This window comes from Artibeus jamaicensis, unplaced genomic scaffold, assembly GCF_021234435.1.
Source record: "Artibeus jamaicensis isolate MK-2021 breed Jamaican fruit bat unplaced genomic scaffold, CSHL_Jam_final contig_490, whole genome shotgun sequence".
NCBI classification, from domain to species: domain Eukaryota; kingdom Metazoa; phylum Chordata; class Mammalia; order Chiroptera; family Phyllostomidae; genus Artibeus; species Artibeus jamaicensis.
In genome coordinates, this window is record NW_026521861.1 from 16,702,347 (window position 1) to 16,729,693 (window position 27,347).

The 27,347-nt window shown below is 54.5% G+C and overlaps 1 protein-coding gene across 16 annotated transcripts in view; it reads left to right on the forward strand.

Moving 5' to 3' along the window:
* TACC2 (transforming acidic coiled-coil containing protein 2) overlaps positions 1–27,347 on the forward strand; it is a 173,784-nt gene that overhangs the window by 124,927 nt on the left and 21,510 nt on the right. For 11 of the 16 annotated variants that reach the window (XM_053668513.1, XM_053668508.1, XM_053668506.1 and 8 more), the window contains 9 exons: positions 4,670–4,806; positions 11,540–12,842; positions 14,358–14,393; positions 16,480–16,540; positions 17,642–17,843; positions 22,601–22,662; positions 23,701–23,816; positions 25,030–25,201; positions 26,434–26,574. In XM_053668513.1, coding sequence (XP_053524488.1) covers positions 4,670–4,806; positions 11,540–12,842; positions 14,358–14,393; positions 16,480–16,540; positions 17,642–17,843; positions 22,601–22,662; positions 23,701–23,816; positions 25,030–25,201; positions 26,434–26,574 — 2,230 coding nt within the window. The remainder of the gene's footprint in view (positions 1–4,669; positions 4,807–11,539; positions 12,843–14,357; positions 14,394–16,479; positions 16,541–17,641; positions 17,844–22,600; positions 22,663–23,700; positions 23,817–25,029; positions 25,202–26,433; positions 26,575–27,347) is intronic. The other 5 variants (XM_053668509.1, XM_037164852.2, XM_037164846.2 and 2 more) reach the window with 3 other exon arrangements.

The following is a 27,347-nucleotide window of genomic DNA, read 5'->3' on the forward strand; positions in this document are numbered from 1 at the left end:
CCTGTGTGAAAAGATTGGAGGAGCGTATCGGAATAAAAAGTCAATCTTTAAATTTTCTTCCTGCTTCAAAGGTGGAAGAATCTATGGTTTCTGAAATTTCTTACTCTTAAGCCCTTGAATTGTCTCCAGTAAAACTGGAGCAGATGTAACCACTTAATGATATGCTAGCAAACTATATTTATAGCATCTCTTTATTAAAAGACACCCATGTTTTACTTATAGATGCACATCCACACATACATTTGTGTGTCTGTGTGTGTATATTATATTACCTTAACTTTACTATATTACACTAATATAGTTTATGACACTCTAATATTGTACTGTACTGCACTATGCCAACTTTATTATATAGCATACTAATTATACCATAACGTATCTGTGTGTGGATGCTGACCTCATACTATTTTGTTGTTGTAGTTCATAGATGTAAAACATGGACCAAAGCACAAATACAGGCTAACAGGCCCACGGGTTCTGGGGACAGTTTCCATGAAGTACCCCGTCTGGGCACAGGGTGTCACCTAACAGGGCCCCCGTTCCTCGTCCCGTGGGGCAGAGGTTTTCAGACTGTGCTCGCTGGGATTTCAGAGCCCTATAGAGAGTCTCTGAAGTCCAAGCAAGCAGTTGAGAAAATATTTAAAACTCGACTAGCACACACCTGGGGAGCCTGGGCCACGGGGGCTGCACAGCCTCTGTGCACCCTGGTGTCACACTTCGCCACCTCCCCCTGTCCGTACGGCCTGCTGCGAGGTGGGGCCACCACCGGCACGCTGCCCCGTGCTGGTAGGCTCATTCGGTTTTGCACGGCCAGGTGGCTCTCCTGCCCCATCTGCCTCGTTAAAGCATCGTAGCCCATGATCAGAGGCCAAGCTGCTATAACACAGGCGCTGTTTGCATTACTCTGAGGTCTGTGTCAGGACTGTGTCCTGGGAACCTGGGTGGGCGTCAACAGGGAGAACGCTGCCAGCCTTTGCAGCAAGTCTGTAAGTTGGTCAAAGCTGCTTAGCTGTTGTTGGCGATGGGCTTTCTCATAGGAGCAGGCTGTGAACCGAGCTTATGGAATGAATGGAGTGAGAGGCTTTGGGAAAACAGTCCTGTTGCTAAAAACATTTGGAAGCCACTGATGTTGTGAAGTGGGTGCAGATCTCAGAGGCAGACGGTGTTAGGTCTGAGCCCTGCCTACGGGCTCGATGGCCTCAGGCAAAGCAACGGGCCTCTCTGGCCATGGTTGTGTGGACTGTGAGGCAGGCAGGCTCCCCAGCAGGTGGGCTGTTCTGGAAGATTGTAGAGACGAGTGTAAGTGGGCCCACTCCAGTGCCTGACACACAACAGAAGGTTTACACGTGATGACTGTTACAGTGCTTTTCATGCTGGGCATTGAAGTCACTGTATTGCACGACTGGCCCTTAAGAGCAAACCTCTTTACACTCTGTGTGTGTGTAAATAACACATGCATTTTATTTGCATATTTACTTATACAGAGAACTTAGTGTGTCCATATCCTGGTAAATATATTTTTCTGTAATTTATAGAGACATTTTAGCATACCGAAGTGGCACATTTTTCTTTCCGATACAGCTTCATCACAAATTAATTTCCTTTTCTTTCATTTGGAAAGTGCGGAGCCTTAACAGAGTCCTTTCTTGCACTTTAGCTTTTTGTGGTGGGAGAAAACCTAGCAGCCGCTGGGAACTGCTTTTATGCATCGGGGCTGTAAAATGCTGCTTTATTTTTATGTGCAGGCTCTTTGTGGGCGGACCACAGCAATCCCTGCTCTTGGAAATGTTTGTGGAGCCCACTGGGAAAGCAAAGAGGGAAAGAAAGAGCTAATTTAAAAAGCTGCCATCCGCCTCCTCTAATTAACTTGCTCTCCGCTCCTGGGAGAGGGTGTGGAAATCGGAAAACAACATGGGCTGCGTTGGAAGCAAATGCCATTCCAGGGGTCCATGGTAGCCCATGGTGTTTTGATGCAGAATGAACAGTTCATAGTAAACAGGCAAGGAGCCGCAAAGGGACTTGGGGCACCCTCTCCCTCCCCATGCACTGCCTCCCTTCCGTGCAGGGCGGAGCTGAGTGGTGGTCCCTTCGGAGCAGGTGTGCAGACTGGGCAGCTGCAGCGGGGAGGCCTCATTGGAATTCAGCAGCTCGAACCCAAGAGCATCCGGCCCTCCCTGTCGCTTGCTTGTGCTGCTGGGAAAGAGCAGGGGCCCTTTGTGCTCCAAAGCCACACTTCACCAGGGCCCAGGGATGCAGAAGCCGCAGGAGTCTCTCTCTCTGGATCTCTGCTGGACGCCGGAAGAGCCCATGGCAGCCGTGCAGCTGACTTTTTGGTGACATCTTGAAGAAGTTTAGAGCCCAGAGATCCCAGCAAGGGAACTAGGAGGGGAATCTGGGGGACAGAGGTGGTAATTCAGCAGAGATGGCTTTTACCTCCTGGAGGATGTGGCCCCCAGTGGAATGGGCTCGGTGGATGTGGACGGCGGTGACCAGCAGTGGGGACTCCAGTCTGCTGGTCCTTCAAGGAAGCCCTGCAAAGAGGCAAGTTAGCCCTGCCTGGTGTGGTTCAGTGGGTTGGATGTTGTCTTGCAAACTGAAACGTCGCCAGTTCAATTCCTGGTTAGGGCACATGCCTGGATGGTGAGCCAGGTAACCAGCTGATTGATGTCTCTCTCTCACATCAATGTTTCTCTCCCTCTCTTTCTCTCTCCCATCCCTTCTCTCTAAAATAAATAGATAAAAACTTTTTTTTTTTTTAAAGGGAAGTTAGCTTCGTGTGTTTTTGTCGGCATTGTCCCTGATGCCTGCAGTACCGGGGGTCAGGGCGACACCCAGAGCCCACCAGGCGGATCCAAACTCTTGTTCCTCTTTGATGCTCAGTTGCATGACATCCTTGTGTTTTTCTTTCTGGTAAACAGAATCTGCAAAACTTCGGGTGCTTGAGTCTGTCGTTGTCCAAGCATGGATTTAAAGTCTCCCCCTAGACAAAAGCTGAGCCCTTTAATGTTAATGTCTGTCTGTGAGTTAGTATGGCCCCTGTTGGTTTTGCATGAATTAAGCCTTTACTCATGAAATTTGATAGTTTGCAGGCTTCAGCTCTTGGGATCCCATCAAAAACAGCTCTGATGTTTTTGTTCATCTTTTGGGGTCCCTGGAGGGATTTGTGGCTAGTTGGAAGAGCCAGAGACCTTGGGGGGGGTCTTTGGCACCGATAAAGTGAGGCACCAACAAATAAGTTGTAAAAGCAGCATTGACATAGATTTTCCTGAAGTCGAACTCACCAAATGGCTCCCTTTTTCAGTCCTGGCTGACCACACAGGGATTGGTTGGTTCCTGGTCTCTGTGCAGGCCGGCAGATGGGCTTTAGAAGTTGCTGACCTCTGCTGAGGTCACTGTCCTTTGACCTTTGTGGCAGTTGGGCAGCCTGAGTATTTGATGCTCCATAGTCACTGATGCATCACCCCGGTTACGCATCTTCCCCCAGAATTGCCCCTCGGGTCACTCGTGCCGGCAGCGGTCCTAAGCATCTGCCCTCTCAATAATTACCTGCCTTGTTGCAAATGAATAAATGGCATTTTGGTTTATTCAAAAGATCCTTGGGGATGAGGATCAGCCCAGGAGATGCTTCTTGCACTCTGGCCTGTTCAGAGTGAGGCGGGGCCAGGACCGGGCACTCCTGGGCCTCTCCAGGGGGTGAGGAGCTAGCTGCCCTCGGCCGGAGGATACGTGTCTGGCTCTGATTTGGGGAGGCCTCCGTCTTTCTGGCTTAAAATCGAGTCCCCAGCAGAAAGAGGGTGGTGGAGAAGGGCTGCTTGCCCTGGGTATTCTAGAGCCCAGGATAAAGCTTTAGTTGGTGAGTGGCCTCCCCTCGTTACCAGGTGGGGTGTCCCCAGGCTGGAATTTTTTGGTCCATCTTTCTAAGTGAAGAATCTTCCCTGAGAGCAGACTTTCCCGCAGACCAGCAAAGGCCATTTTCACCCTGTCGGGGTCAGCAGGCTGTGCTCTATGTCTTGGTCTGGCACATCCTCCAGCTGACTGGCTGCTGGAGTTCACATTCATTCATTCTTTTATTCATTCACTCATTCACTCAACAGGTGTTTATTCACTGCCTCCTGGTTTCAGCTGGGGGAAGCTGGGATTCCCCCGGCTGCCCTCATGACCTTTTTCAGCTCAGTAGAGGAGGGAGAAATTTCACTTGATTAGAGAGAATAAATGCATAGTAATGAGTGATGACAAGCATGGGAGAGCAGGGCAGGGTGGGGAGAGGCTGAATGCCACTGAGGTTCGTGGATGGGGGTCCTGCGGGGTGTCGGGACCGTGGCGTCGAAAAGTGCTCTCTGGACCTCCCTGACATCAGTTTGCCCTGACCCCAGATGACCTGTCGGAGTTGATCGGAAGCTCCCACTGTGTTTGGATTTGCCACTAAGGCCAGAAATACTTATTTCGCGTAGAGCTGGGTTTAAAGAATATATATCATTTGGGCACAAAGCTGATAAGAATGAGATTCACCCTTGGGGATCATGCTTCAGAATGATTTTTTGTGCATATGCCCCCCAACAGTTTAATTGGGCAGCGAGCCTGGTTCCGCCGGTGGGTCTGGAGGTCACTCGCGGCTCAGCAGCCCTGGCCCCCATCTAACTTTGTGTGTCTCCCCCTCTCTCTCCATTAGGAGTTCTGACTCTGAAGAAGCATTTGAGACCCCAGAGTCGACAACCCCTGTCAAAGCTCCACCGGCCCCACCCCCACCACCCCCAGAAGTCATTCCAGAGCCGGAGGTCAGCGTGCCACTTTCCCCGGAAGAACCAGGTAACAAGAGTCAAGAGTCAGCTGCCCCTGTGGAGCCGAGCAACTCCTCCTGGGGCAAGGCTGCAGCAGGGCGCCCTCCCCCGGGGCTTGTTGCTGGAGCTCCTTGGACTACAGTTGCCGGGGCCTCTTGGCTCCGGGCCGTGTTTTATGTGAGTGAAAGCTAAGGGGGAGCAGGTACCGCAGATTCTTGTGTTTACATTGTAGGAGTTTCAGCAGAGGCTTCTGGGGAAAGCACTGGACGTTTGGGAAAACCACTCATTTAGCTCCGGGTGCAAGTGGAGCAGGTGGGCCCGGGGAGTTCCCGGTGCCATTTGGGATTCTCAGGCTTGGCCTCTGGCTCCTGTAAGAACACTGGTTATGCCAGCCAGTGGGGTCTGCATTTTTACTGGAGGACGTGTGCCCCAAGGACTTGGGGAGTAAAGACTCACAGTATGCAGGCGAGAGGAGAAAGGAACAGTTAGCCGACTCCATGCGTGGCTCGTTTATTCCTCATCAGCCTGGAGTTTCCCGATTTCTTACCCTCTTCCCCGCATCCTTTCTCCCCTCCTGCAGGCCTTTCTGCACCTTGAGATGGGGCGATCGCAAGGGGGTGGGACAGGTCGCATTTCTCTGCCGCCACCAGCCTGTGCACCCATCTGAGGCCCTCTGCCTGCATCCTCCGGTTACACCATCAGGGACGGGGACCACCACAGGCATGAAAGTTTAACGTGAGGCCCGGCAGGAAATCGGGGTTGTCAGAAACAGCCCCACAGGCCGGCCGAACCTTAGACCAGGACCTCCTGCTCTGGCCCCCACTTTAGAGGACTCCATTTCCTCAGGCCACGGCCCTCCCTGTGGGAGGGGCCGCGAGGCCACACTCCTTCCGGACCATGCTGTGACACCTGGGAGCAGCCACTGCCTGGGCCCACCAGCCCCCTTCTTCCGGCCTGTCTTCCCAGGGCTGGCTCTGCCTGTGAGTGCACCCCTTCAGCCAAGGAGTAACGGGGGTGGGGGCCGGGACCTACAACCCCCACACCCCTGTGCTCCAGGCTGCCCCAGGAGAGGCGCAGAGCTGGATGGGAGGAGAAGGGCCAGGCTGAGGGCCAGGCCTGTGTTTGTGCTCCTGCCCTGACCGGGAGCCAGGGGGCTGTAAAATCAAATAACATTTTGACTTTGATGTCAGTTTTGGAAAGAAATGCATACAGTTCCTTCTGCCTGCCCTCGGTTCACAGGAGCTGTTGTTTCGGGAAGGGCAGGGTCACCTGGGCTCTGCTGCTCACAAATGATGCTCCCTGGGGCGGGGCCGTTTTCTGAGAGAGCAGATGTCTTCGCTGGTGTCTGATGAATGCACTTGTTTCATGCTCTCCCCTCTTAGGCAGCCCCTCAGCTACTAGTATCTGATTCTGCACAGCCGGTCGAAGTGCTGGGCTCTGAGGGTGGAATGATGGGACTGTATTGGGTTTTCTGGGAAAGAAACCAGGAGGGCTGCTTACATTTCCGAGAGTCTTTTGCATCCCCACCTCCTTTTATATACTAAAGTGTATTAAAAATTTCACTTCCTATAACATTATTTTTAAAATCACCCTTAAGTTGATTGGAACATGAACGGCAGGTGGGAATCCCTAGGTCAAACGTGCTTAAGAATAAACCATCCTTCATTGTGGGTATAACGCGTGCATGCCTGTAAATGTGTGGGGTGCTTCTGAAAAGAATTCGGGAGAAAAAGGATGGCGCGTTACACGCCCAGCGTCCATCCGCAAACTCCAGAGAGAGCTCATTGAGGTGAGCGCCCGTGCGCCCACTCGGGTTTCCAGCCCCGCAGTCTGACCACTTCTAGGGAAGGGTCGCCGCTTCTGTTCTTTTCTTCGGCCTGTCCTTATTCTGTCTGCCCTGACTTCCTTTTCAACAAAGCAAAACAATTTCCATTGTTAAAAACACACGCTCGCATAGCACCCACCCCTTTTTCAGATGGCAGTTTCTAAAAGAATGGGCAATACAGAGCAGTGGGAGAGAGGCCCCACCCCGAAGGGTTGGAGCCATTAATCCCTGGAAACTTTTGTTGGAACTTTAATTACACCGGGTTGGAGTCTTTGAACAGGGACTTTACCCTTCTCCTTGGGAAACTGCAGTGAGGCTAAATGTATTCGGATTATACAATAAAGGCATTTTCTGTTGGGATGGTGAGTACCTAAAGCCCCCCTGGCTTGGGCTGTACAGAGATCCATTGGATTCACTCCGCGTGTTAGGAAAGTCTGCCGGTCCATTCTGCAGACAGCCCGGGGCTACGACCCAGGCGTGAGAAGGCAGTGAACTTGCTTGTGGAGGCTGCCGGAGGAGAAAGCTGCCTTCTGAGAACCATGGGAAATGATGGGCAAGAGAGGAAAAGCTATTGTTTGGTTTTCCTCTGCAAAGTTCCCCGGGACATTGCTAAAGGGACCGAAAAAACTCCTAAGAAACAATAGACGAGACCTTTGGCAGCGAATAAAGACACGGTTTTTCCTCCTGGAGAGTTACAGTTCACAAAATAAACAATCACCGTATCTCGGGTCCCACCAGCAGGTGTGGGCTCTATAGGGTGCAGGCTGGGTGAGTCGCTGGGTTCCCCTTGCATCTCTCCACCCGGTCTTGGCCAGACCAGGATGCAGTTCATCCGAGACCAGTTTTCTTACCTTTCAAGTGAAGAGGGCGACCCGAGAGTGCCCTGAGATCCTTCCCTCCGCACTGTCCGTGGTCCCCTGAACAGAACACTTGGCTGCCCTACAGTGCCTGTGTTGTTAGAACTCAGACTGGCCACCGAGGGACCTAATTAAATGTCACATAATTAAAAAATAGCTCCCATCGTAGCATCTGCCATGTGCCAGGCCTGCGCTACATTCTTTACATGTTTTGTCTGCAACTCAGAGGAGAGAGTGGACATCATGAATTGCAGTCATTATTTGTTCTCCTGCACTCGGAAGATGGAAGCTCAGCTCCCTGTGTGGAAGGCCTCCTACCCTCGAAGCACTGGTTTAGGGTACAAGTCTGTGGCCTGTGAGCTCTCGGGGATCATGGCCCAACCCCTTCGGTCCTCTGGGCCCCCCGCCCCGGTCCCTGAGCAGAGTGAGCGCACAGAGAGAAGGGGAACAAGTGGGGGGAGGGAGAAGCCCCAACACAGCTGCCAGTGAGTTCTCCGGTTAGAAATGGCCCAACCAACGAGGCTGAGAGATGTGGCCTTTGGAGACGGCACGGTGACATCTACTGGGTGGCATTAGGTGCCTCTTACTAGCGTTTTGTTTCCTTGGAAGTTCTTCTTATTCCCAAGCACGTTTGTGTCTTGCTGGCCTGGGGATTTTGCTGCCCAGCCTAGTGTTGTGGACACACTGTGTTTCCCTGTGGACACACTGTGTTTCGCAGGCCGAAGGCCTGCTCCCTCCTCCGTGGGGCTGTGTTCCACGGGGCCCTGAAGGAGGTGCCCAAGATCAAAAAGGGTCAGAAGGGTAGGGCCCTCATTCAATAGCACTGGTGTCACTGTAAGAAGAGGAGGAGACACCAGGGCTGTGCTCACACAGAGGAAAGGTCATGTGAGGACACAGGGAGAAGACGGCCACCTGCAAGCCAAGCAGAGAGGCCTCAGGAGACCCCGGATCTGTGACACCTTGACCTCAGACTTCCAGCCTCTAGCACTGGAGGGATGGCGTCTGTTGTTCAAGCCCCCATCTGGGGTGCTTTGCTGTGGTGGGCCATGCAGGCTGGTGCAGCTGGGGACTTTCTGGTGGGCCTTTGCCGCTGATGAACCAAGGATGCCGACTGCGTCATCAGCTGGGCCCAGCCCAGGTCAATGCTGTTGGGGACATGAGGGGGAGGGCCCATTCACGTGGACGGATGCACCTGGGGTCCCGTCCTTCCTCCCTCTGTCCATGGCAGCCCGCGGTGGCTGATAGAGAAGGGCACCCAGATGACTTGTGCATTGAGTGAACGAATGAGTGGTCTCCATGCAGAGAGCCATGCGTGGGCTCCAGGAGCCCAGGGGCTGCCCTGCAGAGCCAGGTGGGCCACACTTGCTTTGGAACAGCGGGGCCTGCAGGTGGCAGCGACCTCTGTCCTGTCTAAGGCTCCCTCTGAAGAGGGCATGGAAGGCTAGTCATGAGTGGTCCACTGGTCACCACGCAGTAAGACAGTAGTTCTCAACCAGGGACAACTTTGCCCTCCAAGGGGACATTTGGAAATTTCTACAGACAATTTGAGTTGTCATAGCTGGGGTGGGGGTGCTGCTGGCGTCGAGTGGGTGGGGCCAAGGATGCCGCCGAACGCCCTCCGATGCACAGCACGGCACAGCCCCCCACGACTCAGACTGACGGAGATGGCTCCGGGCCGAGGGCGAGAACCCCGCAGTAAGGTTAGGTTTCCTGGGCCATGATGATTTAATTAGAGAATGTCAGTTCTGGGCAGGAAAGCTGTGTTAAGCAGACCGGGAGCTTTTCTTCTGGGGAAAGCAGTGAGCAGATGGTTAAGCTGACTCTGCTAACCGTTGTGTGATTCGGACAGAACCACTGGCATCCAAAGAGCCTCGGATGGTTTCCTCTCGGGCTGCGGGGGCCTGTGCAGCAGCCTGAGAGCGAGCAGGTGGCGGCCGTGGGCCGCGTTTGGGAATGATGAGGTGGGCTGAGGCCCACCTGGGAGCACCCGGTCCCCTGGGTCTCCGGTTCTTCTGTCTCCTCTGTGCTGTGTGACCAGGGCAGGGAGACCAGGCAATGACGATGGGAGAACAGGGTGCTGGGGGTGCCCTGAGGAAGTAGGGTTGGAGTTGATTTTGGAATGAAGGAGGGTGGGGTACCCCCCTTTTAGAGAGGGGCAGGAGGTGGGGGTATTGCAAGATGGCGGAGGGAGTCATTTGGCCAACAGAGCAGAGCCGAGGGCCTTCCGTCCAGTGCTCCATCTGCTCCCAGTGGGGTCTGGGGTGGTATCGGGCGCAGAAAGGAGGGGAAGGTTTGAAACCATGTCTGGCTGAAGCTGTGCTTCCGGAAGGTGCTCCCCAGTCCAGAGGCATTTACTGAGCCCTCCAGAGAAGGGGCAGGACGTCTGGCAGGGGTGGGGGGGGGGCATCAGACCAGCCCCTGAACGCAGGAGGCTTCAAGTCTCCTCCTTGCGTTGTCCCCTCTCAGGGGTGCTCTGCCAAGTGCTCCCGGGGAAGATTCGCTTGTGAGCGAAGCTGGGTGGGTGCCACCCGAAATGCTCCCCGCCTGGAATTTGCAGTCCTGAGCATGAACTGCGCTGAGCAAAATCGACAGCGTGAAGCGGGTTCAGGGTTAAACGAACATTTCCCAAACCTTGTTGGCGTGTTGGGCTGAGAGCTAGGGCTGGCAGATTTAGCAAATAACAACACAGGGTGCCCCCGTTAAATTCTGATCTCAGATAAACAACAAAGAATTGGGACATGGGACACACTGATACTAAAAATCTCACTCATTTATCTGAGATTCTAATTGAACCAAATGTCCTGTGTGTTATCCAGCAACTGTACCAGCAGGGGGCAGGGTGGGTGCTGGGGGGCAGAACTCTCGCCGGGTTAACACACTGGGAACTCATGCCCTCCCCAGGCCTGTGTGTGCCAACCCTTTAATCCCCTCTTCCGCAGACCACTTTGCCACGTTCGCCCTCCTTTGTCTAGGGACACGTTTTTGGTTTCCTGGCCAATCATCGTCTGGCGTCCTTGACTGCCCAGGACAGCTGAGAACCCACAGATGCATGAGAGGCGCCACCTGGTACAAGCAGAGCCCAGAGTGGCCAAGCCAAGGCCAGGCTGGCCAGTTTCCCGTGGGGTCGGGGGCTGGAGGAGGGGGAGCGGGAGCGGAGCGTCTCTTGGCCGGCATCTTATTACAAAACGAGAGCAGCCTCCTTGGCCAGCAGAGGTGGAGGGTGCGGAGAAGCTGGGAGGAAGCAGCAAAGGGAGGAGAAAGAATAGGGGGCGGCGAGAGGAGGAGCGTGGCGGGCAGTGTTGGAGGGAGAGGTCACAAGGCATGCCTGGAGTGGGGACAGGCAGCAGATGGGGCACACTAGGTCCTGCTGCGCGGTGGCCTGGGGGCCTCTGTGGAAAGGCTGCCTGTTCCTCCCGGAGGCTCTGATTCGCAAGCACGGGCTCGGCGGCAGTAGCCGCTGGTGTTGGTGAAAGGCTTCCTGTGCTGCCTCACCTGCTCCTCTCGCTGGCTGCGGCCCCACTGGCCTGGGGTGTTTTTCTGCCCCAGGGCCTTTGCACTTGCTGTTCCCATTGCCTAGGATGCTTCCCACAGGATGGCCTCCTGGTTCACCCCTCTGCCTTGTACCCCATCTTTGTTTCAGTGTCTCCTCCACAGAGGTGCTTTGCCTGACTACCTTTTTGTGAAATTGTGTTGTCTCTACCCTGGTTTTATTTTTCTCCAGAGCACACATCTCATAGTCTGGACATTTTCCTTATTGATTTGCTTCTTGACTCTCTTCCCACTAAAGAGCATAGTTGTTGGTTCTGTTCATTGTTGAGTCCCCAGCACCGGGGACGGTGCCTTGTCCCAGCTGAGCACTTGTCTCTGATGGCTGAGTGGTCTGGGCCCTTCCTCAGGCAGCCCCCGCTTACGGGGGAGGGCACTGAGGGGAGCCCGTGCCGGGTCTGGAGCTGATGCTGGGGCAGAGCAGGGTCAGGCTGGCCGGGGCCTCTGCCTAGAGGGCGCTCGTCTGGCATGAGATGAGAAACGTTGCTAAGTGTCCTGTGTCCTTACGTGACTGCTTTGTCCGGTTCCCTCAGGATGCGGCGCTGAGTCAGCCTCCATCCCTGATGGCCCGCGGAGCGCCTCGGTGGACGGCAGCCCCTTCCGCCCTCCAGCCCAGTCCTTCTCCGCCATCTTCGATGAAGACAAGCCGATAGCCAGCAGCGGGACTTACAACCTGGACTTTGACAGCATCGAGCTGGTCGATAATTTCCAGACCCTGGAGCCTCGCTCCTTGGATGCCAAGAACCAGGAATGCAAAGTGAGCACTCGGAGGAAGTCCACGGACTCTGTCCCCACCTCTAAGTCCACACTGTCCCGCTCTCTCAGTTTGCAGGCCAGTGACTTTGATGGTGCTTCTTGCTCAGGCAGCGCTGAGGCCGTGGTCCCGGCCCCCGATGCATGCAGCGCGGGTTCAAGCAGCGACTCCAGTACCCTTAAGCGAACTAAGAAACCAAGGCCACCTTCCTTAAAAAAGAAACAGATCACAAAGAAACCCTCGGAAAGCCCCCCAGTGAGAGAGACCCAGCAAGAGCCAGCCGAGGAAAGTCCAGTCCCCAGTGAGGAGAATAGAACATCCGAGACAAAAGTGGAATCAGCCCAGCTGGAAGATTCTAGACCAGCCTCAACCCAGGAGGCACCGCTGGAACCTGCTGCTGTGCCCAAGGCTGCCTGCCCTCTGGACTCGGAGAGGGCAGAAGGGGCTGCCCCCCCAGCTTCCGGAGGTGGCAGAGTGCAGAACTCACCCCCCGTTGGGAGGAAAACGTTGCCTCTTGCCACAGCCCTGGAGGCGGTGGAGGTGACCCCATCAGACAGCGGGGGGCAGGAGGACTCCCCAGCCAAAGGGCTCCCAGTGAGGCTGGAGTTTGACTATTCTGAGGACAAGGGTAGCCGGCAGGAAAACCACCCTCCTACCAAAAAGCCAGGCAAAAAGCCAGTTGCCAAAATGCCCCTAAGGAGGCCAAAGATGAAAAAAACGCCCGAGAAACTCGACAACACTCCTGCCTCGCCTACCAGGTCCCCCGCTGAACCCAATGACATCCCTGTCGCTAAAGGTACCTACACCTTTGATATTGACAAGTGGGATGACCCCAATTTTAACCCTTTTTCTTCCACCTCAAAAATGCAGGAGTCTCCCAAACTGCCCCAACAGTCGTACAGCTTTGACCCGGATGCCTGCGAGGAGTCCATTGACCCCTTTAAGACATCCTCTAAGACCCCCAGCTCACCCTCTAAATCCCCAGCCTCCTTTGAGATCCCAGCCAGTTCCACGGACGCCAACGGCGCGGACGGGGACGGGCTGAACAAGCCCGCCAAGAAGAAGAAGACGCCGCTGAAGACGTAAGTTCAGGGGAGCAGGCGGGGCTGCCCAGGGGCGTCATGCGTGGTCACCTGCCTGGATAAATCTGCGCTGTCCTCACGCCTCCCGCACCCGCCAGGATGGCGCCTTGTCTGTGGCCGGACCCCACTCTGGCCTTACCCCACCCACCTACTCCTTGGGGTCTAGAGTCCTTGATCCTTTCGCCCTCGTACATCAGCAGCCTGCAGCTTTACTCTCAGTGGAAGACCTGACATTCCACTCCCGGGTGCAGCGTTGGGCATCCCACATGAAGGGAAGAGTCCAGCAGAGACCCGGTCATCCTCCCCATTGGTCTTTTCCATTTAGCATGTGGATTGCTTTTGGGGTGGCCTCGAAGCTAGGAGATAGGCCTTTTAAGATACTATTAAAAATCACAGTGTTTGTCCATTAAGGAGAGTAGTCCAGGAGGCCTGGGCCCGCCCCCACCCCATGCCCCTGCTGGCCTGGGAGAAAGACCCCTTGTTTCCCCAGCTGTCTCTCATAGACAAGAGTCTGAAGGCCCCGCAGATCCAGAAGTGTTCAGTGGGCCCTGAAAGGGAAAAGCCGCCCCCACAGCCACCAGGAGGCCATTAGTAATTGGATCTGTTGTCCACAGACGCTTGTTAAGTAGGACACCCTCAAACGCTGCGTGTCCACACCTCCAGAACTCACTCCAGGACCCAGCCTGAACTTAGGCAGCTGCAGGCCCATTTTGAGGACTTTGGTCCGAGCATAGTGTGATTTGGGACAGGGAGCCTTTGCTCTGATGTGAAGCGCCGTCAGTAACTTGACAAGGCCACGGAGACCAGCAGAACAGACCTCAGCTGCTGGCCCCGAATCAGACCCAGTCTGCCTGGCACTATGCAGGTTGAGACAGGCTGATCGCCGTCCCGGGCTCTCTCGAGTATCTAGCATTTGAGAAGAACCTGGGGTTTCTGCAGAAGAGGTTTTCTCAGCAGGCTTTGGCCTTGGGTCACCCTGCAGCTGTCTGGTGGTGGGTGGGAGGCAATCCCGGCCCCAGATGGGGACTTTTAGACCAGTTACCCAACCAGACTTCTGCTAGAGACTCCATAGAATCTGCGATAGAAGCTTAATTTAAGCCTCAAACAAGGGAAGTCTGACGTGTTCAGAATGCACAGCCTGGTGCTCTCTTCTTTGGAAGGAGAGCCAGCTTTGTGGTACCACCTCCTCCCCCCAGGGCCAGTGTGGCTGCGCCCCATTCTGTCATCAGAGCTGGGGTCAGGGAAGCCAGCCCATTGCATGGCCTCACCTCTATCGCAGGTGGCTTGGAGTCCTACACTGGGGGACAAAGCTCTTTGGACGCCCGGGCTTTGTGGGGTGGTTGGAGGAAGGCGTTCCCCGAGAACCCCTCTGCAGAAAGTGCCCGCCACTCCCAAGCAGAACCCCGAGCGAATGGCTGCTGCATCCTCACCCATCGCTAACCAGTTGTCTGCAGATTTATCTCTTTTGTCAGTGCCTTCTGTCTGCCTCTCTTTTTCTTTGTCTTCGTGTCTTAGGGTGGTTGAAGATGTGATGTCTGTGTGCTCTCTGTTGTAAGTAAATTTCATGGGACCGCCTCTCCCGCTAAAGGTGCCCTGTCCTGCCTTTCTGTCATCGCTTCCGCCCCCATTTCCTCCCCTGTCCGTGGCAGCTGCTCACATGTAGCCGTGGCGGGCCTGGGCGTGACGTGGCATGGGGCTGCCCGGGAGCGCGGCTTGCTTTGCTCCATAGCGATCGATCGGCGTGCGTGAAGTCCTTGGCTGTGAAAATGGCATTGCACAGCATCTGCCTGCCTGTCAGGAATGGAACTTCCCCCCCTTGCATATTGAATGCCTTCATCTGAATCCCATACATACATTTTTGGGGGTTTGTTTTTTTTTTTTTACTCTCATTTCATTCTTTCACTTTAAATGGAACTGGTGGGTGATGGCTTTTGAAGCACTGTGGCTTTGCATGGAAATAACCATCCCGTCGACCCCAGGCAGCAACGGCTGGTGCTTGTCCTTGCTGACCGGTGAAGCAGAAATGTTTGGGCTGTTCCAAATTGAGGCCTGCGGGAGCCCCCTGAGATGGGAGGCGGCTCGGAGTGGAGCCCACGCCCGTGAGAGCCAGGCTGCTCCAGGCCTGTGACCTGGGCCACTCAGGACCGGGCTCGGTATCAGCATGCTGCCTGCGAGGTTGTCATCCTGCTGGGCGTCGGTGGGAACAGAGCAGACCACCTCTGTGCCTCTACTGCTTTGTCTCCCAGGCCAGGAGTGGTCTTGTGGGCAGCTCCCGCGGGCCCACGGACAGGCCGCTTCTCTGCCTCCCCTGTGCCCCCCAGGGAAACGGGCTGGTCCCAGGCCCCCAGTGGCCCCGAGAGAGGGTTGAGTCTCCCGGTCTCTCTTCGGCCCAAGGGAGTTTAATATTTTTAGAGCCACTTAGCAACATCAAAAATACGCAGTTAATATATTTATATGCATGAATAAATATATGCTTCAAGCTGTTCATGTGGCAAATGCCATAAATGCCACAGAAAGCCGTTTGTAGTGTTATTTTCACGAATGCCGTTGTTGGAGCGTTTATTTGAGAGAACACGGGAAGGAACTTGAGTGCCAGATCGCTCTGTCCTTCCACTTGTGCTCATGCCGTGGAGGGCAGAGCGATCTAAGAGTAGGAGCTCCCCCTGCCCAGGCTCTGGTCTTTGCAGAGGGGCCTGAGACCAGGTGGCAGGGGCCATCTGCAGGTGCAGAAGCCTCCGTTCTCACCTTGGAAATGACCCCTGACCTCCCAGTGGAGGAACCATCCGAGCGGGAGTCTGGCTCAGTGTTTCCTTGGCCTCATGTCCTCGCTGCCTCCAACTCTCTATGAAGGAAGGAGAGGAAGGGAGAAAAGCGTCCTGAACTGTCTGTGGTTAGGAAAAGACACTTAAAACAATTTTTACAAATTCATCTTATCCCTGAAGAGTCTGGAGACTGTCCTCAGTGGGAATGCACTTAACACTGCTGAACTGTACAGTGAAAAATACTTAAGATAGTACATTTTATGTTGTGGGTGTTTTTTTAACCAACATTTAAGAAAATTGTCTCACCTCCAGCCCCGCCTGTAGTCAGAACCCCGCCTCAAAGCTCAGAGGCACAGGATTCCACCCAGCTCAGGGTCCTGTGAGTAGGGAGAAGTCTGCCAGCCCTCCCTGAAGGCCCGGAACATTCTGCCGCTCTCCGCACGGCTCCGAGAGTTGTTTATTAAGTGGTGTGTCGGCTTGGCCATCTGTAAATTGAATCCTGCTCATTGTGTCGGCACCTCATCCCTTCCCTCCGCAGTGGGTGGTTCTGACAGCCCTGGATGAATTCCAGGCCACGTTAATCTGCTCACCCAAAATTTGCTTTTTAAAATAAGCACAATAAGAACATCTGGTTAAATTTAGCGTCATCATCTGGGTCAGCTCTGCAAATGGCATCCCTGGAAAGGCTTCCAGCTTGGCGAATCTTTCCTTGAGGAAAGCGTCTGTTTGAGACTCCGGCGAACCACCGGCACACACATCTGCTGGTCGGCGTGGGCAGGCAGGCAGCAGCAGAGGCGGAGGCTTCGGTCTGTTCTGTGTGCTCTGGAATGTTCTGTAGCTCTGTGTTGTGTTCACATTCTCCGTTTTGTTTCCAGTGACACATTTAGGGTGAAAAAGTCGCCAAAACGGTCTCCTCTCTCTGATCCACCTTCTCAGGTATAATGTTCTCTTGATGTCTGTGACTTTATCGTGCACGTGGGAATCAAGGCTGCCAAGTTTACTCCCCACCAGGGTGGCCGCGTTGCCAGCGCCCTGTCTCACCTCCGTGGAGCGCTGCTTGGTGTTGGCAAAACACCATTTGACCCCTTCCCTTTGGGGGGAGGTCAGTGTGTGTCCCGAGAGTAGAAGGCTCTTCAGGAAAAATGCCGGGCTTTTCAGAGGGCTCTGTGGGAAGTGTGCCAGTCCCTTCGGGCCAGTTAATTTTCTGAAATGTATGTGAGTGTCCCGTTGGGGAAGTCTGTTGAGATAAAAGACTACACAGTGAGAAAAACTGAGTCTGTGAAGAGCACTGGGCTATGAAACCCAAGTCAGGAAATCCATCTTGTTTCCTCCGCAGCCCTAGCTCCTGCTCCCTCACTCCACTACCAAATATAACCCATTTCTTCTGCCCGGTTCACAACCAAGGAAGACTATCCTCTGGCGTGTGTGCCCGGCCGTTCCAGGTCACAAAGCAGACCTCCCACCCCCAATCTGAGCCCACAGAGCCCCAGCCAGCCGGCCCCTGGCAGGGTGGGGGCTGCAGAGAGAAGTGGCCAACCCCAGACACGGGTCTTGGGTGGCAGAGCCCACTCTGCTCTGACATTTCTGGGTTCCCGCCCCACCTTGCTCAGGTTCGCTTCCTCTGTGCAGGTGAAAATAAGACCCCCTTTCCCTGTCCCCAGCGACAGGACAGTCAGATGATAGTGACATGCAGGCCTGAAGCACTAGCCATAACACAGTCGTCATAGTAACGGCACCGCCAGAAATAAACGTTCCCTTATTTTTCCCAAAGTGAACAAACAGGAACATCTCAAGTACTCAAGGCACAAAACCCCAGTTTTTTTAAACCCATGGGCACCCCCCGAAACAAGCCACTGGCAGAGGAGATTCATAGAGGAAAGGATTTACTTCCTTGGGACCATTTTGAGCAGAGTGGGAGGGTACACGGGGGGTTTGGACAGGGACCTGCCCTGGCCCAGGGGGGGGGGGGGTGGCCCAGGAGCAGTTTCGGTTGCAGACCCTGGATGAGAGGAGAGACTGCTCCCCTTTTCCTCACAGGACCCCACTCCAGCGGCAACACCAGAAACGCCGCCGGTGATCTCTGCCGTGGTCCATGCGACCGACGAGGAGAAGCTGGCGGTCACCAGCCAGAAGTGGACATGCATGACAGTGGACCTGGAGGCTGACAAACAGGACTACCCGCAGCCCTCCGACTTGTCCACCTTTGTGAACGAGACCAAGTTCGGTTCGCCCGAGGAGGGTAAGCGACTGGGTGGCCAGCCGGACCCCCACCCTGCCTGGGAGACTACGGCCCCTAGGGAACAAAAGGCCAGGAAGGACACTCCTAAGCCAGGTAACTGCCGCCAGCTGCAGGCTGCCCGTGCACTGCCAGCTGAGGCTGCATTTTGAAGTAGCCTGAGGCCTGAGAGCAGCGATGCTGTGACCCGAGCCCCTGCTTGGAGCCCCCGTGGCTCCCTCTCTAATCCCCCGAGCTCACCAGGCTTTGCTCACGTGCGGCTGTACGGCTACTGTCCCGTGGTGACTTTGAAACACACAGCTCCAAGGAGCATCATTCAAGGCAAATGGTCTTGTTGGTCAACTTCCCTGTGCCCATCGGTGCCACCACTGCATCGGCCACATGGGGAAGTCCACAGTGTGGCCACGCCTTCTGCCCGAGCCCGGGAGCAGAGGTTCACCCCAGCTTGCCAGCTCCAAACAGGCGCCCCCAGACACGCTGCTGATCTTACTCCTTCCTTCCTTCCTCTCGTGTGAACGCACTGGCAGCCTTCTGCCTGACTCTTTGGCTGGAGGAATTCATACATCCTAAGTTATAGCAACGTGCTTTGGTGAATCATTTTTTAAAATTTACTTACTCCACTAACACTGATTTTCCTCACTGTGTATATTGGCCTCCACACCTCCTGTCTTGTCAGGAGAGTAGATGGGGGAGCAGCTAGAGTCTTTCCTCTGAAGGGTTCATCATTTTACCATCCGGTGGTCCTCCACCCCCAACCCCGCGACCCGGCGAGTCCTGGGAGCCCAGTGTGGGCCCGGTCCCAGACCTCTGAATTGTCCTGATGGTTCTGGGTTTCCCCTTCCAAGATGGTGATTTCTAACGAGTTTAAAAAATTGAGTACGTGTCCATGTGAGGACCATCAAACATGGAAACCTGTACTTCTAAGTGTGAAGATGAAAAGGTGGTTCGAGTTAGGTGTCCGTGGGGTTTTTTGGCACTGTGTTTTCTGCAGACTGGAGTCTTGTGGTCAGCTCTTGGATTGGCCCTCTGGGTTCAGGTTTGGAAAGCTTAACAGGGACCCTCTCACTGCAGCCTGACCCTAGAGCTGGGGCAGGGGCGCCTGACCTTAACCTCTCTTCACTCCTGGGTTTGCTCTGCACACACACCTGAGCTGTGAGCCCCACCACTGTTCCCCAGGGACACCCCCCGGGGCCAGCTGCCTGTGCTGCTGGCCCCGGGCTGGAATGCCCCCTTCCCTGTGCCCTGCACTAGTCCTGCCCCCCCGCAGCCTCTCCCTGGACACCACCTTTGCTCTGCCTGCCCTTAAGCCTCGTGTGTGCCATTCTGAGGTCACTTAGTGCCCTGATGGTGATGCATGTGCCTCTCTTGCGTCCTGGCTAGATTGTGTTTCCTGAAGGCAAGCATGCCCCCTGGTCCATCTGTGTGTCCCCACCGCTTCCTGAGCACAGTAGGAGCTAAAGGCAGCTTTGTGAGAGAAAGGAAATGCAAGGCCAGGCAGGGAAGCAGCTTAGTGGCAACACGTCAGTTTGGCCTTTGTAGTGGGTGTCCTCGATGGGAGGGAGATCTGGGGCGGGGTGGGGGTTGGTATCCCAGAAGCGCAGGTGTGCTGAGGCCCCAGCCGTGGACCTGGCTGTTTTGGTAGCACCTGTGGTTTCCTGCCGGTTCATGTCTCTTAAAGCTTGATAAGGAACTTCTGTATGTCAGAGCGCCGTTTACAAACCAACCTGGGTTCACCATTGTAGATAAGAATCAAAAGGTATGATTTGGGGGGGTGTGCGTTTGGTTGTATTGTCAGGAATCAAATACATGCCTTATTTTCCTAGGAAATATAGAGATGCTTATAGTGCCTTTTAAGCTAATGGGTAGGGGCCTCCTTCCGTGGTAACATCTGTTCCTTCGTCATTAACACTGAACTGAAACAGACAACTCCCTAGCTCAGTAACAGTTTTTTGCAAAGATTCAACAAATAGGTAAATCTGCAGGTTTGGAATAAAACTTTATTAAATCTGGGAAGTCCCGACCATACGGACAGCCTGCAGGCAGGTCACTGGCCCTCCCGGCAGGTGCTGACCCGCATTCTCCTCTCTGATCCACCTGGTTCCCTCCAGCAACCCCACACTCACCATCTCACTCTCACCTGACCGTAGAGGCCCAGGACCCGGGATCTCCTCTTACTGGATCATCCTTCCTGTTACCTGAGTGAGGTCAAGGCCAGCACCTGCAGACATGCCCCCCGGGGCACTGCTGTGATACTGAGGAAGAGCCTGGCCAGGGCCGCCCTGGACGGGGGCACTTACCTGGAAGTTGCAAACCACGGGAAAACCCTTAGGAACAATAACTGTCCTCCGAACGCATAATCAGGACTGTAGGAACCCTCTGGGCCGCGGTGTGGGGCGGGAGCTGGCCCGCAGCACTCACTGCAAGCCTCGCCGAGCATTGCACACGCGTGTAGTTTCATTCCGCCCTGCCAGCTGGGGGGGGGGGGGCTTCTAGAATTCCCCATCTAATAGAGAGGAAGCAGAGGCTCTGAGCTGCTCAGATTCTCGGGGTGCCTCAGGGCTGATCCGTGGAGAGCCAGGCCTGCTGACATGGAGGGCCCCTGCCCTGTGCCCCCACTCCTCCTGTGAGCCTTGTATGGGCTCCCCCCTTGTCGTGTGTAGAGTGAGGGTGTTGAACTGATGGGCATGTCCCTTCCTGGGTCCATGAGAGCTTCAGGTTGGCTTAATGTTTTGAAAAATCTGAGTGCAACTAGTTGAGAAGGATGCCCGGCTAATTAAAATTGCATGTTTGGGCTGTAATTACATCAACTCACTGTGGGAACACTGATAGTCTCCCGCTGATTAAAAACTCAGATGGGCACTCCCAAACACTTTTCTTTGAGCACTTGCTTAGTGAGTGCCCTTTTCCAGCACAGTCTTTTGAAATGTGCTGTGGGGGGAAGCCTGGTCCATGGGGTCCCTACAGATGCCTCCAAGACCTCCCCTTGCTCAGGTCCAAGAGATCCTGTGAAAGAAATAGTTTCAGCTTCACAAGTCTGGGTGGCCCTGGATGGTCACGCGGTTCCCCTGTCTCCCTCAACACTCAGCTGTCAGCCCCTCCTTCCGCCTCCAAGACGGGTAGACACCCTGGCCGTCCCACTGCAGAGGTTCAGGGTGACAGCGAGGGGGTTGGGAGGGGCATCCTCGTCCCCTTCCAAAGAGCTGTTTTCTTCACCACTTAGGTTAAAATTTCCAGAAACGATCCTGGCTGGTGTGGCTCAGTGGGTTGGGCATCATCCCACAAAGTGAAAGTTGCAGGTTCAATTCCCAGTTAGGACACATGCCTGGGTTGTGGGTTTGGTCCCCAGTCAGGGCGTGTACAAGAAGCAACTGATCGATGTTTCTCTCTCACGTTGATGTTTCTCTCCTCCCTTTCTGACCCAAGGCCACGGGTCCCAGAAAGTGTCTGGTGCATCCTGAGTGCTCTGTGCCATGACAGGGTGTGCTGAGAGTCTCTGTTCAATGATCCGGAGTTAACTCAGGCCTCAGTGATGCCAATGCTACCTTGGAGGAGGCAGCCGGTTCCTGTTTTCTTAACTTAAAACAGTCATCAAAGGGATAATAGAATCATAGCTCTGGGGACCTGCACACAGCAAGTGATGGGTCTGGAGAGGCCTTAGGATCCCATCTTTCACCGCCCCCAAGCCCCGCCTACCTCCTCATGGAGGGGCGCACGCGTCTCCGGTCAGGTTGATGTCACAGTCACAGACACCGAGCTCCCGTGCTCTCTGATCTTTGCAAGTGACCTTTTTTATGCAAAAAAAGAAAAAATATGAAGGCCTTCGAGTTTAGGCCTTGCCACAGATACTCTCGTCCAGCTGGTTTCTGAGCAGATCACATGTCACCTCTCGGCTTTCTTTTTAAGGAGCAAAAAGCCATCTGGTAGCTGCAGACGGTGGTTTCAATGAGAGAGTCCCTTTGGGTCTTGTTCACCACTACACCCCCTGGGCCCAGCACCCTTTGAAGCACATCGTAGGTGCCCAGACTCCACTAATGAGACAGGAAGCTCAGTTGAGTAGCAGAGCTGGGTTTTCACACGGAAGCAGAGGCAGGCGGTGTGTTTCTAGTCTCCTGTGTGAGTGTCGGCGATTTTCTTTGCAGCCTAAAGTTTCCAGTCAATTTGAAACAGGTCACTTCTCCCTTGAATTGGACTTGTAAAGTCTTTGGACCTGGAAATTTGATCTGGACCAGCCCTGGGGGCACCGGCAGAGCTTTGGGAAATACTCTGGGTGACTTTCAAAGCCTCTGACAAGCCACACTGAAGGAAGCCCATCGGTTCTTCCCTTGCTTCAGGGTGTGGCTGGAGCTGAGTGCTCAGAGCAGAACAGCTGTGGGTCCTGTTCTAAGACATCACTGGGACGTGGGACGATCCCATATGTCACATGTGAGACTTAGAAAACCAACACCCCAAGCGTGTTTGTTCACCCTGATCTGAAAACTTGGTGCACAGTGCTCACATTTGTCCCCGTCAAACCTGTGCTTGGCAATGACATTTAATTCCCTTGGAATTCTCTCAAGTGGCAGAAGACCCTTTCTAGGGAGAGGGGGTTACCAGTTGCCTGAAGGTAGCCAGGTTGAGCCTCCCTTTGACTGTGTTGGAAACCGCTGGTCCGTGGACATCTCGAAGCGCTGAGACTCTTGTGCCAGGCCCCACCCTGCCCGGCACAAAGCTTTCCATGTTTTTCTCTGGCACTAACATCTCTCCTTTTGTTCCTTCTGCAGAGTTGGATTACAGAAACTCCTATGAAATTGAATATATGGAGAAAATTGGCTCCTCCTTACCTGTAAGTTTTCCTCCCTCCAGCCAATCAGGGCACTCGCTTTCCCACCCTGTCCTTTGTCGTGAAAACCCAGCGGGGGCCTCCTCCTGTGCGCAAAGCATCCCTGGGAAGTCAGACCTCCAATCCAGGGCCCCTGGTGCCTGCCGCGTCGTGAGGGCACCATGAGGGTGAGCTGGGGCTGGGGCTCTGAGGGTTGTACCCAGGACACCTCAGATGACATTTTCAGGTAGAAAATGATAGAACTCAGACTTCCTACAGCACAATTTCCCTAGCCTGACAAAGAACTAGTCAGAGATTTCTTGTAAATGGGTGGTTTTTAAGGTGGACCATGTTCTGTGGTCTTCAAATCAGTTGTGTCATGTAACTGAAGATTATCTCTTCCTGCAACACCCCCCTCCCTCTGCATTTTAAGTGAGCATGACGGGCAGCTGTCTGTGTGGCTTCGTGTCTGTTGCCACGGAGCAGTTGGTCCTGAGCATGACCTCCGTCCGCACTGCGCTGCTGCCAGCAATGCCCTCAGAGGTCTGGAGGTACCGTGACGCCAAGTGGCCCACGGGTGTCGCTCTTCGTCTTCCTTGCAGTCCTCAGTGCTGGGTCACCTCCTGTAAACTGCAGTTGGAGGTCGGCCAGCCACCATAGCAGCACTCATCACGCTGGGCCATCATGCTCATCCCCCTTTGCAACTGTGGGCAGTGCCCAGACTGGGCTTTTAAAAGCCTGCCCCTCTGTTTATCCTCAGCGGCTGGCGCCGTTCCCCACCTCACCCCACCCCACCCCGTAGAGAACGTGGCCAAGGATGCTGTGAAAACCCTTCTCCCCTCGAAAGCCTTCCCAGCCACACACAGTTGCTCTGTCTGCCTCCCCTCCTTCCCTCCTCTCTCCTGCCCAGCGCTGGTTTGCCCCCCTCTTCTGGGTGGCTTGAGAAACACAAGGGCTTTTCTCTGATGAGTTGTGTTCCTGTTGAAAGCGCTCTGGCTGACGTCTCTGCAGCATGTTCGGGCCAGTGGTAGCCAAGCTGACGCGTGCCTTTGACCCCTACAGCAGGACGACGATGCCCCGAAGAAACCGGGCCTGTACCTTATGTTTGACACATCTCAGGAGAGCCCAGTCAAGTCTCCCCCCGTCCAGATGTCGGAGTCCCCGACGCCGTGTTCAGGGTACGACAGCTGTGATGAGACGGTCACGGGGCAGGCCAGGGTCCCCCAGCCTCTGATGTCATCTGGTTGGTGTGTGTTCGGGCAGCTGACAGTTCCATTTCTTTGAACGTCCACCCAGACGTAAATGCAGTGGGTTCTAAATGCAGTGGGTTTGTTACTGGCTGCCCTTTGGACTAAGGCGAAATCCTTTAACAGCTGAATGTGCGCACCCCTCCCATCGCCCCCCAGGGCGCACACAACTTTGTTTTGTCTTTTGTCCCCTGGGGAGGCAGTGTGCCACAGCACTCGGAGCCCACGTGCCACCCCGACCCTTGCTGGGCGCATGATCAGACCCAAGCCACCCAACGTCCCTCACGCTGCATTGCCTTGTGCGCGAAGCAGAAGTGCTAATACCAGGGGCCCTGTCAGGGTCAGACGAAGAGGAAACGAGGCTGTCAGCCTCAAGGGCATCCCCCCACTGTGGGGTAGCCGTCCTCCAGCGCCACCGGGAGGAACAAGCCAAGGGGTGCTAAGGAAAGCAGCTGCCGTGGGGCCCGGAACACACAAAGAGCCCCATAACTGTCGATTATCCATGTCGACGTGAACACTAGTGTTCAGCAGGGCTGAGTGCTGAGCTGTGTGCTGCTGGGCAGGGTGCGGGTCGGGCATCGCTCTGGGACTGGGAACTTCCCATGGTCTCCTGCCCTCCCCCTCTCCCTGGGCAGGAACAAAAGCTGTGACATTGACCTCCCAGACTCACTGTAGAGTCTTCCCGGCGTGGTGAGGGTACAGCTGCTGCTGCTGTTACAACAACAATGGCACCAAGTGATAGGCCCAGTGTTGAGTGCTTTACCTACAGGGGGCACCTCACGTGACCTTCACAGAAAGGTATAGCGTCTCCTTCTTGCAGAAATGGAGACATAGGACCCAATCACCTCTCCTGGGGTCCACACCCAAGCAGCTGGCAGTCTGCTCGACTCCACGGCACAGGCCCCTTAGTCAGTGATGTCTGTGCTTCTGACCTGCCCTTGTCAGCAGGCCCTGGCTTGGGGCGGGACCGCCCCTCCCTCAGGCTGCCCGGCATACCGGCCCTGGCCCCCCAAGACCTACGCCCTTACCCCTGGAGCGCAGCCCTGGCAGTCCGGGCCCCTTGGGACGTTGGCTGGCTCGGGCATCCAGGACTGTTCCACGGCATTTCCAGCGCGGGGGCTTAAGATGTGCTTTGCTTCCTCAGGTCCAGTTTTGAGGAGACTGAAGCCCTTGTGAACGCTGGGGCAAAGATCCCCCATCCCATCGCTCGAGGGCTGGCCCCCAACCAAGAGCCACACTTGCAGGGGCCAGAGAAATCCTCCCAGAAGGAGCTGGAGGCCATGGCCCTGGGCACCGCTTCAGACACCATTGAAATTGTAAGTGAGGTCAGAGGGGCCCGAGATCACTAGGGCGGAGGCCAGGGCCGACTGGGTCCCACCACCAAGGGGCCAAGTACTCACCTGGTGCCTGGCGTGGGCCCCACCCCACGCCCCAGCCCACAGAAGCCAGCCTCGGGGACCCCTATCTTAATGAGGAAGGGCGTTCTGTTCTTACCCGCTCGGTTGTGGAGTGATCACCCAAGTGCTTTGATTGCCTTCAGGGCTGTTTATTTTCCACCGTTAGCCCTTGCTTTAGGATTGTCCTCAGTCTTTACCTGCTTCTCAAGGACAGAGGGTGGCAGTGCAGGGGACACTCTCCTTTATGGGATTTCCTGGTCCTTGGTGATGGGAAACCCCTCTGTCTGTAGGCCAGGACTTAAACCTCTGGCCCCTGGGCGCATTGGCCCAAGCTGAAGCCTCTCACCACGCCCCGCCCCCTTGTATATTTAAAATGGATCACCCTTCTGGGTGAAGTTTTTGTTTGTTCCTTTTACCTTCCTCCTAGCAGCCTCCAAGTGGGTTCGAGGCTGTTGATTGAGCGTGTTTATTCTTTGTTCCATATTAGTAAACCAATTACTGATGTGCACATCGAATATTTATTGAGCACCTACTATGTATCTGGCAGTTGGATAGTGGGAAATTATGACTGAGCGAGAAGAGTCTACATGGGACTCAATCTCGCAAATAGATGGCCGTGGAGGGTTCACCCACAAAGCTGCCTTCTGATTTTGAAGTCTGTTTCATGAGGAGACACTTTTCCTTCGGAAATCCTCTTTCCATTATTTAGAAGATGACCTTGAACCCAAACCTTGCTTTCTTTGATGTTTATACTGGGAGGGGAGGTATTTTCTCGAAGAGTTATGTCATGTTGGGGAACCCCATCAAATAGCTTGTCCCCCGCCCAGGGAGATTTTTAAATAAATAAGCAAATAGGTACCATTCCTCCCACCGACCAGGTAGGAAGCACCAGTTAGGGAGCGAGGGGGGTGTGGGGGGTGGGGAGGCTATTCAGCTGCCTTTGGGGGAGGGGGCGTGACCTGCCGCTCTCAAGGGGCCCATGGTCAGCCTCTGGGACTCAGTCCAGAGGAAAAGAGCAGTCTTGGCCCCTGACTGAGCCTCTCTTCAGCCTAAGGCAGAAATGTCCAGCCAACAGATGCGTGGTCGTTGCTTGGCACCGATGTCACTCTGCTCTCCTGTCTTTCTCCTCTGTCCCCCCCGCTGGCCTTCAGACAGCTCCCGAGGGTGCCTTTGCCTCTGCCGACGCGCTCCTCGGCAGGCTGGCTCACCCGGCCTCCCTCTGTGGTGCGCTGGGCTATCTGGAACCTGACCTAGCCGAAAAGAACCCCCCACTCTTTGCTCAGAAACTGCAGGTTTGTAGCCCACGCGTGAGCCTTGGGGAGTCTGTCAAAACCTCAGTAGAGAATGAACCTCTGAACCCCAAATGCAGTGAGGGAGGATTTCGTGAAGAACTGCAGAGAAAGTTCCAAATGAAATGTCTTCCCCTTGGAGACTGATGTACGTGGCGTTCCTTTACCCACAACGCCACAGTGCTATAAACTGCATGGTTCCGTACAGACCTGACCGTTGTGTTTCCATTTGGAACTGGGGCCCAGTCCTTTTTCCGGAGTTCTGATAGCCCCGAAAGCAGTTTCTGTGATTTATTCTCGGAAACAGGGGTCTTAGCTATTTGTATGTGTGCGGCTCTCAGACTCCCATAGGGATAACATCTGGACTCAGTCCTGCATCTGGAACCGAGACAGTGACCTCCTCTGTGCTTTCAATTTGACAACTTAATTTGATATCCTCTAGACTGGGTTCAGAGCAAACCTGGAGGGATTGCTAACAGTTGTTCAGGAGATACGAATGCATTTGAGGAAATTGCTTGCCAACTTTACATTAAATGAGCAAAAGAAATCAGAGGAAACAGCACAGTAAAATTTTTTATTTCATTTAAAAAATCATTTTGCATTTGCATGTGTACTATTTCCTGATAGACATTCCAAAGGGTGATTTAAAAAAAAAAAAAAGAAAATTAAACCACTTATTTCATGATCTGCTGAGGTGTTCGTTGTGAAAGAAAGGCAGAGCGTGTGTTCACCCGAGTACCTGTCATGACACATTCACGAGACACCGTCATTTCGTG